The sequence below is a fragment of the Neovison vison genome, chromosome 2 (assembly GCF_020171115.1).
Source record: "Neovison vison isolate M4711 chromosome 2, ASM_NN_V1, whole genome shotgun sequence".
Lineage (NCBI taxonomy): Eukaryota > Metazoa > Chordata > Mammalia > Carnivora > Mustelidae > Neogale > Neogale vison.
The window spans coordinates 81,276,740-81,292,254 of NC_058092.1; the positions used below are offsets into that span (position 1 = coordinate 81,276,740).

Below are 15,515 nucleotides of genomic sequence, written 5' to 3' on the forward strand. Positions count from 1 at the left end.
ACCCACAGCTAACATCATACTCAATGATGAAAAACTGACAACTTTTCCTCTAAGATCAGGAACAAGACAAGCATTTACACTGCCACCACTTCCTGCAACATAGTACTAGACGTTCTTGTCAAAGCAATCAGACAAGAAGAAATAAAAGGCATCTAAATTGGTAAGAAAGAAGTTTAACTGTCACTGTTTGCACATGACATGATACTATATACATGGAAAAGTTCATACTCTACCAAAAAACTATTAGAATAAATGAATTCAGTAAAGTTGCAGGGCAGAAAACTAATACACAGAAATCAGTTGCATTTCTATACTCTTAATAAAGTAGCAGAAAGAGAAATTGAGAAAATAATTCCATTTACAACTGCACCAAAAATAATAACATGCCTAGGAATAAACTTAACTGAGGTGAAAGATCTGATCTCTGAAAACTATAAAACACTGATGGAAGAAATTGAAGATAACACAAACAAACAAAAAGACATATCATGATCATGGATCGGAATCATATTGTGAAAATGTTCATACTACCCAAAGCAATCTAAAGATTCGATGAAACACCATCAAAATACCAACAGCATTGTTGACAGAACTAGAATAAATGACCTTAAAATTTATATGAAACCACAAAACACGCCAAATAGACAAAATAATCTTGAGAAAGAAGATCAAAGCTGGAGTGACCACAATTATAGATTTGAAGATATACTACAAAGCTGTAGTAAAAAAAAAGTGTGGTACTGGCACAAAAACAGACTCATAGATCAATGTAACAGAATATAGAACCCAGAAATAAACCCACGCTTATATGGTCAGTTAATCTATAACAAAGGAGGTGAGAATATACAAGAGGGAAAAGATAGCGTTTTCAATAAATGGTTCTGGAAAAACTGAACAGCTATATAGAAAACAATGAAACTGGATCACTTTCTAACACCAAACTTTTTTAAACACCGTTTTTTATAAAAATAAACTCAAAATGAATTAAAGACCTGTATGTGAGACATGAAACCAAAACACTCCTAGAATAAAACACAGGCAGTAATTTCTTGGATATTGGCTGTAGAAACATTTTTCTAGATATGCTTCCTAAGGTAAGGGAAACAAAAGCAAAAATAAACTATTGGGATTACATAAAAAATAATTAGCTTTTGCACAGCAAAGGAAACCATCAACAAAACAAAAGGCAACCTACTGAATAGGAGAAGATATCCGCAAATGGTATATTCAATGAAGAGTTAATATCCCCCAAATACAAAGAACTTCTACAACTCAACACCAAAACCCCAAATAATATGATTAAAAATGGACAGTGGACCTGAATACACATTCTTCCAAAGAAGACATGCAGATAGTCAACAGGCACATGAAAAGACACTCAACATCAAGGAAAAGCAAATCAAAGCCACAATGAGACACCTCCTTAATGCCTGTCAGAATAGCTTGAGTGAAAAAGATAAGAAATAACAGGGTTGGTGAAGATGTGGAGAAAAAAGAACTCTTGTGCACCGTTGGAGGGAATGCAAACTGCTGCAGCCACTGTGGAAAACCATACGACGATTACCCAGAATACCAAAAACAGAAAAACCATATGATCCAATAATTCCACTATTGGGTATTTACCCAAAGAAAACAAAAACACTACTTCGAAGAGATGTATGCACCCCATGTTTACTGCAGCATTATTTACAAGAGCCAAGATATGGAAGCAACCCAGTGTTCACCGACAGATGAATGGATAAAGATGATGTAATATCTACAACTATATCTCCATACACACACACACACACACACACACAACGGGACTATCAGCCATAAAAAAGGATGAAATCTTACCATTAGTGAAAAGATGGATGGATCTAGAGAGTATTACGTTAAGTGAAATAAGTCAGAGAAAGACAAATACCATATGATTTCACTTATATGTGGAATCTAAAAAACACAACAACTAACAAAGAGCAGAAACAAACACATAAACACAAAGAACAAACTAATAGCTGCCAGAGGGAAAGCAGCCGGGAGGATGGGCAAATGGGTGAAGGGGTATGGTACAGGCTTTCAGTTATAGAATGAATAAGTCACAGAAATAAAAGGTACAACATAGGGGATATAGTCAATGGTATTTTAATTGTGTTTTATGATGACAGATGGTGGCTACATTTCAGATGAGCATAGCATAATGTATAAACTCATCAAATTGTTCTGTTGTACACTAGAAACTAATGTAACATTTTATTTCAACTATACTTCAATTAAAGAAAAAGTAAAAAATAAAACAAAATCAGATCATATCACTCTTTCACCTAAAACCTCCCAATAGCTCCCCATTTCACACAAGAGGGAAAAAATATCTAAGACTAAAAATGGACCACAATGTCTTAAAAATGAATCTGATCTCGGAATGCCTGGGTGGCTCAGGTGGTTGTATCTGCCTTCGGCTCCGGTCATGATCCCAGGGTCCTGGAATCGAGTCCCACACTGGGCTCCTTGCTCAGCAAGGAGACTGCTTCTCCCTCTGCCTGTTGTTCCCTCTGCTTGTGCTCTCTCTGACAGATAAATAACATCTTTAAAAAAATCTGATCTCAAAATCCTCACATTAACTTCTATGGGCTCATACACAGCTCTTCCTCCCTTATTTTGCTTTGGTCAATTTGACCTCTTTGTTATTTCAAAAACATGCCAGGTACAGCCCCACCTCAGGGTCTTCCCTGCAGTTATTGTTTCCTCTCCAAGAATGCGCTTTCCCCAGATGGCTTTCTACCTTCCCCTCCCTTTCAGGTCTTTGTTTAAATGTCACTTTCCTGGCCACTTTGCCGAAAATTGCAACCTCACATTAACCCCCTCAATATTCTGCTTTAGTTTTCTCCTTAGCATTTAACACTGACACATTATACATTTTGCTTGATTATCTTGTTTATTGCCACCCCATTGGAATATAAGCACTGTCAGGACAGAGATTCTTGAATGTTTTTATTCACTACTGTATCACTAACATTCAGAAAGTATTCAATAAGTATTTGTTAAATGAACGAATGAATGCTAAATATAGACGTATGAAGGAAAAAAATCCAACCTAGAATTCTAAATGAAGAATGCAATTAAAGGAAGGTCAAAACCAAAACATATTCTCAAGCAAACAAAAACCACGGAAAGAATAAATCACTTATAGACCACCCCTGGAAGAATAAAAGATATACTCTGGAAGAGAGACATTAGATCCAAAAGGAAGGAGTAGCAAGAATAAGCAAAGAAAATGAACCTAAGTAGGCACTGACTGTATAAAACAATAACGTAGTAAGTAATTTGGGTGGTATAAAAACAAGGTAGAACCAAAACAGTAAACCATAATATGTAAGATGGGAAGAGGTGTTTACAGTCAAAGCATTCTGAAAGTCGTGTTTCTCAGGAGGAGGATGGGGATATTAAGTTCTTGACTTAAAGTTAGGTAACCAGGCAGACAATTTAAGAATAACATCTTGGAGAATAGAATAATTTCCATTCCAGGAGAAGGGAAAAAGGGAGGATAAAGAAAGCTCAATTAACTCAAACAGAAGACCAAAAAGGAGGATAAAAAGATTCAAAATATGGTAAGTAGAAAGAACCAAATAAAATAGTAGAAATAAATCTAATACATTAATAATCATAATAAATGTGCATGTACAAACATGCTAGTTAAAGGACAATGATTCTTGGTTTTGAATTTTTAAAACTGTGTTATATGTCATTTTAAAAAGACACACCTAAAACACAACCACCACCAAAAGGTAAAAATAAAGAGATGGGCAAAGATATGCCATGTGAACATGATAGCACAGATAACAAAAATGGCAAGAGAATTTTTTTTTTTAAGATTTTATTTATTTGACACACAGATAGAACACAGGTAGGCAGAGAGGCAGGCAGAGGGAGAAGGAGAAACAGGCTCTCTGCTGATCAGGGAGCCTGACGTGGGGCTCGATCCTACGACCCTGGGATCACGACCCAAGCCAAAGGCAGCCGCCTAACTGACTGAGCCACCCAGGTGCCCCAAGAGAATATTATGAAAATATTTATGCTAATATTATGAACTTGTAAACTCATAAAAAATAGATATACTCCTAGAAAAATATCTTAGCAAAATTGACTTAAAAACAAACAGAAAGCCTAGAGTTTATAACCATGACAAAAAGAACACACCAGGGCCAGGTATTTTTATAGACAAGTTCTATAAATTTAAAAAGTAACTTCAAATTTATACAAATTCCTTCCCAAAACAAGAAGCTGTATACTCACATAATCAGATTAGTGTAACCTTGATACCAAAACTAAAGAACAAGACAAGAAAAGAAAAATATAGGGCAATCTCACTCATGAACATTAATGAAATAATTCCTAAACAATTTACTTGCAAACAAAATCCAACAATGTGTTAAAATGTGAACAATTTTACTGTGAAGAATTTTCTTCACTGTGAAGAAACTGGGTTTATTCCAAGAATTCACCACTAGTTCATACCTTGTAACTTACCATGAAAACAGATAAAATGGGAAAAACATTGTGATCAACTAAGATAAAGAAAAGATATTTGATAAAAACCAACAACCAAATATTATTTAAAATTAAACTCTTGGCAAATTTTTAAGATCATAAAGACTATAAGGATGACCATTACACTGCTTCTATTAATTACTGTTCTGGGAGTTCTAAAAACAAAACGGGAAAAATAAATAAAAGGTATAAAGATTAGAAAGAATCATAATTGTTACTATTTGCAGATGATATTATCTTTCTAGATAATAGTGTATAAATTACTGGAATTAATTAGAGTGTGGCAAGGTGGTTCTTTTAAGATCACTATACTCAAATCAATTATATTTTTATATATTGCAACACAGGAAATCCAATTAAAAGGTATACCACTTACAATAATAAGACAATACCAGGTACACAGAATAAAAACAACAAAAGATATGCTACTCTCGTGAGGAAAATTAGAAATGGTACTGAAAAGCATTTAAGGAAACCTAAATAATGCAGAGACAGATGATGCCCCTGAATAGGAAGATATCATCATGTAGATTTAAATTCTCCTCAAAATGACACACTGATTCAGTTCAATTAAAATACAAATTTCAACATGTTTATTTGTGACCTTGCCAAAGCTAACTCAAAAAACCTATGTGGAGAAAGAATCCTTAAGACACTTTTGAAGAGTGAGACTATGGGAGCTTGATATTAGGAATAGACAAACAAACCAGTCAACAAAGACGAAAGCCCACATACAGATCTTTACATACAGAGAAACTTGATATACCAGTGGTAGCACTGCAGATCAGTGAAAAAAGTATTTAATAAATAGTATTGTGCTAGTGCTGGTAGTCTCTGTACTAGACCATGCAAATCTGATTGTTCAATTCTTGGCTAATAAGGGCTGTGCCAGCAAAGGTACTGATTGCAACTGATTTCTTCAACAAGACTCCTCCCCAGTCTCATGAGTTCCATGGAAGGTATAATGGATAGCTGCCTAGGGGGCTGCAGGTACAACTCCCCTAAGCTGTAGTGAAAAAAGAAAAGAGTAAGTAGATTCCTCCCTTGAACAAAGCTTGGCGGGAAGGTGTCCCTCTACCTGGCTTCTCTCCCATATGCCCATTTGGCATATGGAGCAGCCAACAGAAAGGACAACAGGTACATTCATGTTAACACCCGCAATGGTTCGCCTCTGCATCTCTGCAGAAACTCTTCCCAGCTTCAGATTCATGAGTAGAGACCCTTTTAGGAATAAGACAGTATTTTTCCTCTAAAAAGAGTTACAATGCTCCAGCAGTCAATTAATTGATGGAAGAAAGTAGTCTAACAGAGATGCTTAGTCCAGTGGTACCACTGGTGGTACCACTTTGATAGTAAGACAAAATAATGGCACTTTAAAAATTCAAAAGCTTTGGCTTTTGCATTAAAGTGAATCAAAAACTTGTAAGGACTTACAGGGTATTATGTTAAGTAAAATATGTCAGACAGAGAAAGACAAAGAACATATGATTTCACTTATAATGGATTCTAAAAAGCAAAAGAAACAAACAAAGTAGAAAGAGACCCATAAATACAGAGAAAAACTGGCATCTGCCAGAGAAGACAGGGTGAGGGATGGCAAAATGGATGAAGGAGAGGGAGAGGTACAGGCTTCCAGTTATGGAATATGTAGATCATGGGAATAAAAAGTTATAGCATAGGAGATACAGTCAATGGTATTATAATAGTGTTGTACAGTGGCACACGAGAGTTATACTTGTGGTGAGCAAAGAATAATGCATAGAACTGTCATATCACTGTGTTGTGTACCTAAAACTAATGTAATATTGCGTGTCAGCTAGACTTCAATTAAAAAAATTAATTAATTAATTAAAGTGAAAGACATCCAACTTACAGAATTCTAAAATGTCTATAACAATCTTCCTATAGGGGCCCCTCGGTGGCTCAGTTGGTTAAATGTCCAACTCTTGATTTTGGCTCAGGTCATGATCTCAGAGTCCTGAGACTGAGCCCCTGATGAGTCCATGCTGACCATGGAGCCTGTTTAAGATTCTCTCTCTCTTTCTCCCTCTGCCTCTCTCCCACTCTCAAAATACACCCAAAACAAACCCTACAATCTTCCTGTATATAACAATCTTCCAAATGTTTCATTAAGCCATGAAATTCAGCAAATAAACAATACATCTGCTGATGGACCTGGAGGGAAATAGTCAATGTGTATGCTAAATTAAAACCGGAGCCTCTAATTGGATGCAATTTCAGAAAGAGTATATACGCCAATAGTTGGGTAAAAAGATACTTGTTCCTCATGTTGAAAATAATAACAAATTGCAATTACTCAACTTCTATCTTTTTAAGTAGTCTTTATCACTGCTAAATTATAATACTATATTCCACTTGTGTAAAAAAAAAATCACCATTGTATTCTTCTAATTCTCCAATTCTAATATACTCTCTAAGAAATTCAATGAGATTTTTAGTCTCTGGTGCCTTGAATAATCCCCATAGCATTCTTTCTCACTCAGTTTTTAGGACTGGAAAAGAATGCACAAAAGAGGCAGAGTGGCCCATGCAGGAAAAGTTTTGGAGAAGACGCGTTTAGGTAAGTACCACGTATTAGGCAGACCTTATTTATACCCCTGGGTCTCCATTCTCTCATTTGTAAAATAAGGATGGTATTAGCTGACTTTCATATTATTAAAAGGATCAATTACACACACAGGGATGAACAGTGTCTCCCCAAAATTCTTGTCTATCCAGGAATCTGTCAATGTGACCTGATTTGGAAAAAGGTCTTGTAGGTGGAATCAAGTTAAGATGAGGTCACACTAAATGAGTCTGGGCCCTATACCCAATGACTGTGTCTTTATGAGAAGGGAATATGAAGACAGAGACACAGGAATAGCCCCATGACAATGGAGGCAGAGATTAAAATGATGCTGCTATAAGCCAAGGAATGCCAAGGAGTGCTGGCAACCATCAGAAGCTAGGAAGAGGCAAGGAAGAATTCTCCCCTAGGGTCTTCAGAGAGAACATAGCCCAGTTGAGTCCTTGATTTCAGATTTCTAGCCTCCAGAACTGTGAGAGAATATATTTCTGCCCTTAGTCACCCAATCTGTGGTACTTTGTTGCAGAAGCCACAAGAAATAAATACAGTATTGATTCCTAAAACAGAAATGAAGCATTTGGCTCATTGCCCACATAGAAAAAACATCCCCTAGCATTTTGTTATGGCTGAATAACAAGTAGATTCTGTTCTTGTTTAACATGGAATCTCTAAGGATAAAGTGTTTCTGTTAGGGATAATTTAAAAAGTGACCAAAACTCAACTGAAACAGACTTAAAAAGGCCTGGAGATGGGGTGGGGTGAGGATGTGAGAGAGGAAATGAAAGGGAGCAAGAGAGGGGTGATATTAGTGGATCCTTAATTTCCCACACAGATGCAGCTGGACCTCTGCAGTTACTGAAGGCAGGACTCACCATCTGGTTTCTCATAATACTCTTCCTGTGTATTAACATCATTCTTTCTCCCAACTACAGTCTATCTTTACCCACCAGGTGAAAACATGACTGCCAGCAGCTCCCAAACTTTCTCTTCCACAGAGTGTGTCCCCAAAGAAACAATGCCTCCATTTTCTGGGTCCCCAAGTCCAAAAAGCCCAGAGAAATACTGAGTAGCCTGAGCTAGGTCTGCTTCCACTCCTGAACTACCTGTTGCCGCCCCGTGACTGGGCAGATACCAGAGGGAGGGAGGAAGGGAGACAATCTACACAAAGAACAGCTCTAGTTTCCTTCCTTGATCAAGAGGTAGCTTCACTTCTGTTCTTTCACCCCTAATTCTGACCAAAATGCTAAACTGAAGTGAGCAACCAGAGATAGAGAAGTTAATTTTAAAGGCAGATACAAATATGATTTGAAGAAGAAGTGGTCAGTCATAGCTACATCAAGAAGTGCAACATATTATAAAGAACTTATCGAAGAGCCAATGTGCACATGAACGAGACGTTTTATGTAAGTTTAAACTTTTCCAGTTGGAATTAACTGAAAAACCATTTCCCCTATTTAAAAGAATAAAAGAGAATATAAGAAATTAAGCTACCACTTGAAGATGTATCTTAAAGGGATTCTTATCTTTTGGTAGTAGAGGAAATTTATTCAATCAGCAATAAACATTTCCCTGCCCCTTGTGGGCAGGGCGCTGAAGTGCCACGAGATTGTTTCCAGAGATAATTCACCTCAATATTCAACCTTTAACTCTCTTAGAAATAGAAATGATCACTTACCATGGTAGTGGGGTCTCTATCAGATCGATTTCGTTCAAAAGAATGTATTTTATGGGCACTCATTTCATCAGTATCGGCAATGATATAATGTCTAGGAGAGTAAGCATTGCACAGGTTCTCAAGCAGCCTCAGGATCTCAGTGGTGTGCCCACCTGGAAAAAACATTGGAAGGCCTAAGATTAAGAAACCCGCAGTGTAGTTACCAGAGGGGAGGTGGGTGAGGGGATGGGTGAAATAGGTGATGGGGATTAAGGAGAACACTTGTCACAAGCACCCCATGTTGTATGGAAGTATTCAATCACTACATTGTATACCTGAAACTAATATTACACAATGCTAACTACCTGGAATTTAAATAAAAACTTAAAAAAAGAAACTCCCAATGGACATACCTATTTGGCTATGTTATACTAATGTTATGTTTTATGCATTTCTCAATAGATGAAAGCAACATTTGGAAATAATAATCTACGCCCTTGTAGAAACACTATTTTCATATGGGGGAAGAGGACATTAACTGGATAAAAATAAAACTGGCACTAGCAGTAGGTGCTAAGGAGCACAAAGAGGTGGAAGAACAACTCCTGTTATCAAGAAGGCTGGTAGGAGAGGGGAAAGACAAACAGACATTTAAAGAGTGATGCAAGAAGACAAAATTTAAATTGGGGCAGAGGTGAGGAAAGCAAATAGTTATGAAAGACCAACCCTGTAAGAGGAAGGGAGATCCCTGGCAAAGGCGGAAAGGACTTGAAAGGTGAAGCTAATGGATGGATAGGAGTAGGGAGGCCACTGGCCAGGAGTAGGATTATTGGGACATGAGATGGTAAGAGCTGAGATGTGTGTTCAAGGACTGGTGGAATACTGTGAAGGAGGATGAGGGTGAAATCCGATCAGGAAAGTAGCCTGGAAAATGCAAAGGTGGGTCACTGGGTCACTGAAGGTTAATGTGCTGAGAAGTAATGTCAAGGAGGCATGAGCACTGACCCTCAGGGCTTGGGGCTTCCTAAGAAAGACTTCCGCTCAGGAATGTTAACCCCAGCTCCTAATAGAGGTCTCAGCATACTACAGGTCGTCAAATATGTAGCAGCTTCACCAAACAACTGTTCGATTTTTGAAACTGTACAATCTCCAAAATTTTAATACTTTAATTTCAAAACCGTGAATTTAAAAATCGACTGTGTCCACTGAGATTTCCTTCGGAAGAAAAAAACCCCAAAAGAACATCAACCTCTCGTGTTAACGATATAGCATTTAAGCAAAGCAATCAAACTCTTTCTCAATGAGCCCTATCATACCCATTTTGTTTCACTTCACACTCTCTCAGCCTCAGCCAGGTTGATGTCCTGAACATTCTCTGTATTCATCTTATTTGTTACCTCCTCCTTGCCTCTGGTCAGTGTCCCTCCCACCTACTAAACTCTCCCCCACCGCTACTGTTGTAAGAAAGCTCTTCCAGTAGTGATACAGTGAACATACTGAAGGATAATCAAACAAATTAAGTGTGTGGTTTCTCCCAACGCACGTATTTTCTTAGAGTACTCTCTAGGTTCCAGAAGGAATTAAATACAAAAATAAAATTGGCATAGATTACGTGTGAGGAGGAATTAGAATCATACTTTATAACTTGTAACCCATCTTCCTGTCTGGGGCATGCAATTTACATATCTGATTTATACTAATTTTAGTATTTTTGTTTTTAGCCTTGAGAAAATGTGGTTTGCAAAGTAGGTACTTGTTTTCACAGCTGGACCAATTAAGGATAAAAAGGATAATATCCACATTTTCCACTGCAATTAAAACTTCATTATACCTGCTCTAACAGTCTTTTCTTTTATTAAAAGGAAACATTTACTGAATACATTCTTTGAAGATTTAACCTTGCCACTGAAAAAAGTCATTAAAATGATGGGCTTTGTTTTCCATTTTACTCTTAATAACTATTAAGATGTATTCTTTGGGAACAAAATCACCTCAGTTTTACCTTAGAATATTTCCAGAATCCAACCTCTTCCCCCATCTCCTTTGCTACTCCCCTGCTCCAGGTCACAACACTCTCACATCAGTTATGACCACGGATTCCTGGTCTGCTCCTCCTTCGCTTGTCTATTCAAGTGTCTACATTAGTCTGTTCTCAGCACAGCATCCAGTGTGATTCTGTTAAGAGAGTTGATAAGTTTACCTCTGCTCAAAACTCTCTAGTGGCTTCCCTTCTCACATGCAATAAAAGGCATCTTGTAATTTGAACCCTTAATTTATCACCTCATGGAGCTCATCTGCTTCTACCTGACTTAAGTCTACTCCCACCACTCTGGCCTCCTTGCTGTTGGGTATCGTCATCTCCCCAGGGAGGCTTTTCCTTACAATTCTTTGTAAAATGCAACCTCCTGTCCCTAAGTCATAATATTTATGACCATACAATTTAACATGCAATCTAGTTATTTCTTTTGTTTTTCTCTCCCCTAACCCTTGCTCCACTAGAAGTTAAGCATGATGATCGCAGGGACTTCTGCTAATTTTGTTACTGCTGATCTTCAGTGCCTTGAAAAAAGTAGGCATTCTTATTACTGAATGAGAGGGTAGATGAGCATATGGTATTAAATCTAAAATTTGCCTAAGGAAATCATATGATATTTCAAAGAAAAGTATTAATTTTGATTGATGTTCTTTGAAAATATGTGGTTGATTAATAATATTTTATGGAATCTAAAGACCATACATTTTTTGGTATTCAAGGTAAACACTTGAAAATATCTTCTCCCTCCTCCAAAATTCTGGGCATGAACTATTAAACTATTTGTCTGATTATAAGTCTTTCTTTGACTTGGATGATTCTTAGAGGTCTTGGACCTCTCCCTACTCTGAATGGTTTGAATGACAAAGGTGCCACTTGTCAGACTAATTCTCAATCTTAATTTTGGTTCCCACTCCACCAAATCTAATACTGTCAAGTAAATAGCTCTAATATCCATTTACCCATTTGTTCAAGACAGAAACCTGGACATGAGTCCCAAGCCTTTCCTTTCCTCACCTCCCACTTTCTAACCACAAGTTCCTACTTGTCTCCCTACCTCAGTCTTTGTCAAAACATTCTCTTGACAATGCAGGCTGAATCATCTCTGTAAAAGCTTAGATTTAATTGAGTCACACTCTACTCAAAAATATTTTTTTGCTATCAGGACTAACAACAGTCACCATTTATTAAATGCTTATCATATGCCAAGCACTCTGCTAAACACTTTTAATATTGCATTTAATCTCTCCTCACCTCATCCCATATTTTTCAAGGTTGAAACAGTTCAGTGAGGTTAACTAATTTGCCCAAGGTCACCAAGTTAGTAAGTGGCAGAGATGTGATTCAGCTCCAGGATTATGTCAGTCTGGAGCCTGTAGTCCTAACCCCTACATGGTATGAAGCAGTGGAGTAGTGCCAATAGCTTTATAGAGCATGGTTTACAACGCCCTTTGGTATCTAGACTGGGCTTACAGCTCCACATGGAACTCAAAGCAACAATGCCCTCCCAGCTCTGGGCATTCCAAGTGCTATCAACTTCTTTTCACACCCTTCTAGTCTGCAAAATCTCTTTGGTTGATTCCTAGTCATCTTACAATTCTCAGTTTAGACATCACTTCTTCCAGGAACTTTCCTGTCTCAAGCTCAGATAAAATGGTGTCCTTCCTGAAGATCTCCATAGCAGTCTACACTTCTCAGATTATAGGAAGTATCCATTTTGTTTTGTTTTGTTTTTTCCTTGTTAGTTTTTCTGTCTTCTCCTTTTCATTCACCGCTGTATCCTTGTACCTTTCACACTGCTTCATTACCTAATCACCACTCCGTGGCAAGTAGTAGTAGTCGGTTTTGTTATTTCTAGAGTCTAGCATAGTGTCTGACGTCTCAGTGGCTCACCATATGTTAAGTGAATAAAGTAATGAATTGTATTTGAGCATAAGTTTAGGACATTTGCTAATAATATAAATATTATTCTAACTGTATACAATTTCTTAGCATTTCTAAATCTACACAATATTTCTATCTCTGTCAGAACGTATTCATTTAAAATTGTGAGGGCCTGGGGTGCCTGGGTGGCTCAGTGGGTTAAAGCCTCTGCTTTCGGCTCAGGTCATGATCTCAGGGTCCTGGGTAAGAGCCCCGTACTGGCATCGCATCGGGCTCTCTGCTCAGCAGGGAGCCTGCTTCCGCCACCTCTCTCAGCCTGCCTCTCTGCCTACTTGTGATCTCTGTCTGTCAAAAAAAAAAAAAAAAGTCTATAAAATTGTAAGGGCCTGCAGAGCTGGTAGACTCTTAAACTGTATTACCTGATAGGGCAGCTTGCTGTTCGCATGCTGACACGATATTCTCAAACGTGTATTGTTTTATGGTCAGTAGATAATTGTTTCTAACCTCATGGATTTGTATATTTATAAATGTGACAATTCACTTTGCCTCATTTATCACGTAGTATTCATGTTTCCTAAACTAAATACAAAATGCCTAGGTTAATAATGCAAAACGGCAATTTCTACTCAGGAAAATAGTAAGTTAGCATCATAAGGCTTCTGCGTCCTCTCTGCTCATTAATAATTTGTTAAAATAACATACGCTGCGTGGAAGCTTAATTACAGACAAGTGTAAGTTACTCATTTGTCGGTAAAAGATGACTGGGCCGCGTCAGCAAACCAGAATTTTGCCCCGGCTGGGAGGACAGGTTCCGGTTAACATAAGGGAACTACAAATCTCAGCATGCAATGCTCCAAAAAGTGCTAAGGAGACTAGATAGGAGCGTCGCGGTGTACTCTGGGGTTTGTAGTGACCGATCCAGGAGCGACTCGGCAGTCACCGCCCAATACTTACCGGACCCAGCCACCACCAAGAGACTGCAAGACTGACGGGGCCCGAGGACCCGAGAATGGAGCACAACCCACAGCCGCAGTGCCAACAGCGCGGCCACCGCAGCTCCCGCCGCCACTAGGATAAGGACGCTAGCCATGCAAAGAAGCGACGCATGCGTATTATCTCCCGGCGCCGCGGCTCAGAAGCGGTCAAAGTTCAAGAAGTACTGACGCGCCGGAGGCGCAAACGGGGCGTGTCGGCCTCTTGACGGGCGGGGCTTGTCTGCGGTGGGCGGAGTTCATGGAAAGAGGCGGAAGTGCTGGCTCTGGGGACTTTGGTGGCTTCCTTACCGCCTTCCACGCGGCTACCTCCCAAGCATAAACTGATATTCGGCGAGTTAAACGCAAGAGAAGTGTGATTTCCATCCGTGACGAGGTCAAGACACCTGTGCACCCTAAAGGCTTCGGAGCTCTCAAGTTAGGAGGTGTTCCCGCGCCACTAACTTTCTGAATTCCACCTGAGGCCAGTAGCATACATTGCCTTTTTCCTTCCTTCCTTTCTTCCTTCCTTTCCTCCTTCTTTACCACCTTCCTTCCTTCCTTCTTTCCTTCCTTTCTGTCCGTTTTCTTTTCTTTCTTTCTTTTTAAATGCCAAGGGAAAAGTTTCTGTTGCAACACGCAGACATTACTGTGCTTGCCAGTAAAAGTTACTTCAGTGCAAAAAATTAAATTTCGGGCCTTCCTCAGAATCTCTTTCTGGATACTCGTATTTTTAACTTTTCTAGGCATTTTCACAGATCTGTGTGATCAGAGTGGCCGAGGGTGATCACCTCAATTATGCCATGATCCTGAGAGGAGTGGAAGCTCAGTGACTCAAGGTAGCAGAATAGAGAAGGCAGCGTCCAACAATTATTACTCAGTTAATTTTACCACAAAGCCAACACCTCCCGTAATCCCAACTTTGCCTTTTTGTTGTTGTTGTTGTTGCCTGTGTAATCCGTATTGCAGCAATATAAGAATACTGAGATTACAGAAGTCCCCTCACCCCAAGTGTAATTTGCCATTAGTGCCATAGAGACTGTAGATTGTACAGGCAAGTACACAGATGAATAAACAGGTCCTGAAAGATTAAACAGTTTGCTCAAGTGAAATAGTGGCAGATCTAGATCTAGATCTAGATTTAGAAACCAGAAATCCTAACTCTTACATAGGAGTATCACGGTATTCCATTTCTAAATTTCAGGCTTACTTGATTATCACACTTGCCTAGAGCCTAGAAGTGTCTTAAAATGAACCTGGGATCAGGTTATCTAACCAGTGTGTCAATGTCTACCAGCAGTCAGGGAAACATTTAGGATTTGGTAGCATCATTTTCTGGCTGGTGAATTTCATAGCGCTTCCCATATTCAGTATTCTAATCAAATCCTCTTAACCCTACACCCTCACAATAAGGCCAAAAGGTGAATATTACTTCCCTCTTTAAAGACACAGATTCTATAAAAAGTAAAATAGTTTGCCTAAGATTTTTCAGTGAGGAAGTGGTGGAGAAAGTTTATAGTTGCATGCTTAGAAGTTAGTGCCTCAAATTTTGATGAAATCAGAATCCCCTGGGCTTATAAATACATAGTTCAAAGTCCAGAGGTAGGGCCTCTGGCACAGTGTAAAAAAACAACTTAAGTATATTACAAAGGATGTAGTTTTCTTTCATCTGCCCACTCTGCCATTCCCAGCAATGGCTTTAACTTAAGAATCTCCCCTCATACTTCAAAGAAGATGTTAGTGCCTCAGAAATTACATCCAGATGGGGAAATTTCCAGAGCCAAAAAAGGACATTATCTTGTCGTTGGGTCTTTCTTTTTAAGGGTGAGGAAACATTTTCCTGAACTCGTCACAGACTTT

At 38.6% G+C, this 15,515-nt stretch overlaps 1 protein-coding gene and 1 pseudogene across 1 annotated transcript in view; both read right to left on the bottom strand.

The window, feature by feature from the left end:
• The window catches only part of ALG14 (ALG14 UDP-N-acetylglucosaminyltransferase subunit), an 88,855-nt gene extending 75,017 nt beyond the window's left edge, over positions 1 to 13,838 (bottom strand). Inside the window, exons 1-2 of the mRNA XM_044238731.1 lie at positions 13,639 to 13,838; positions 8,790 to 8,941 (exon numbers count right to left, since the gene is read on the bottom strand). Of these exons, the coding sequence (XP_044094666.1) occupies positions 8,790 to 8,941; positions 13,639 to 13,774 (288 nt within the window). The 5' untranslated portion in view covers positions 13,775 to 13,838. The remainder of the gene's footprint in view (positions 1 to 8,789; positions 8,942 to 13,638) is intronic.
• Positions 13,834 to 15,515, bottom strand: part of LOC122899159 — a 29,212-nt pseudogene continuing 27,530 nt past the window's right edge.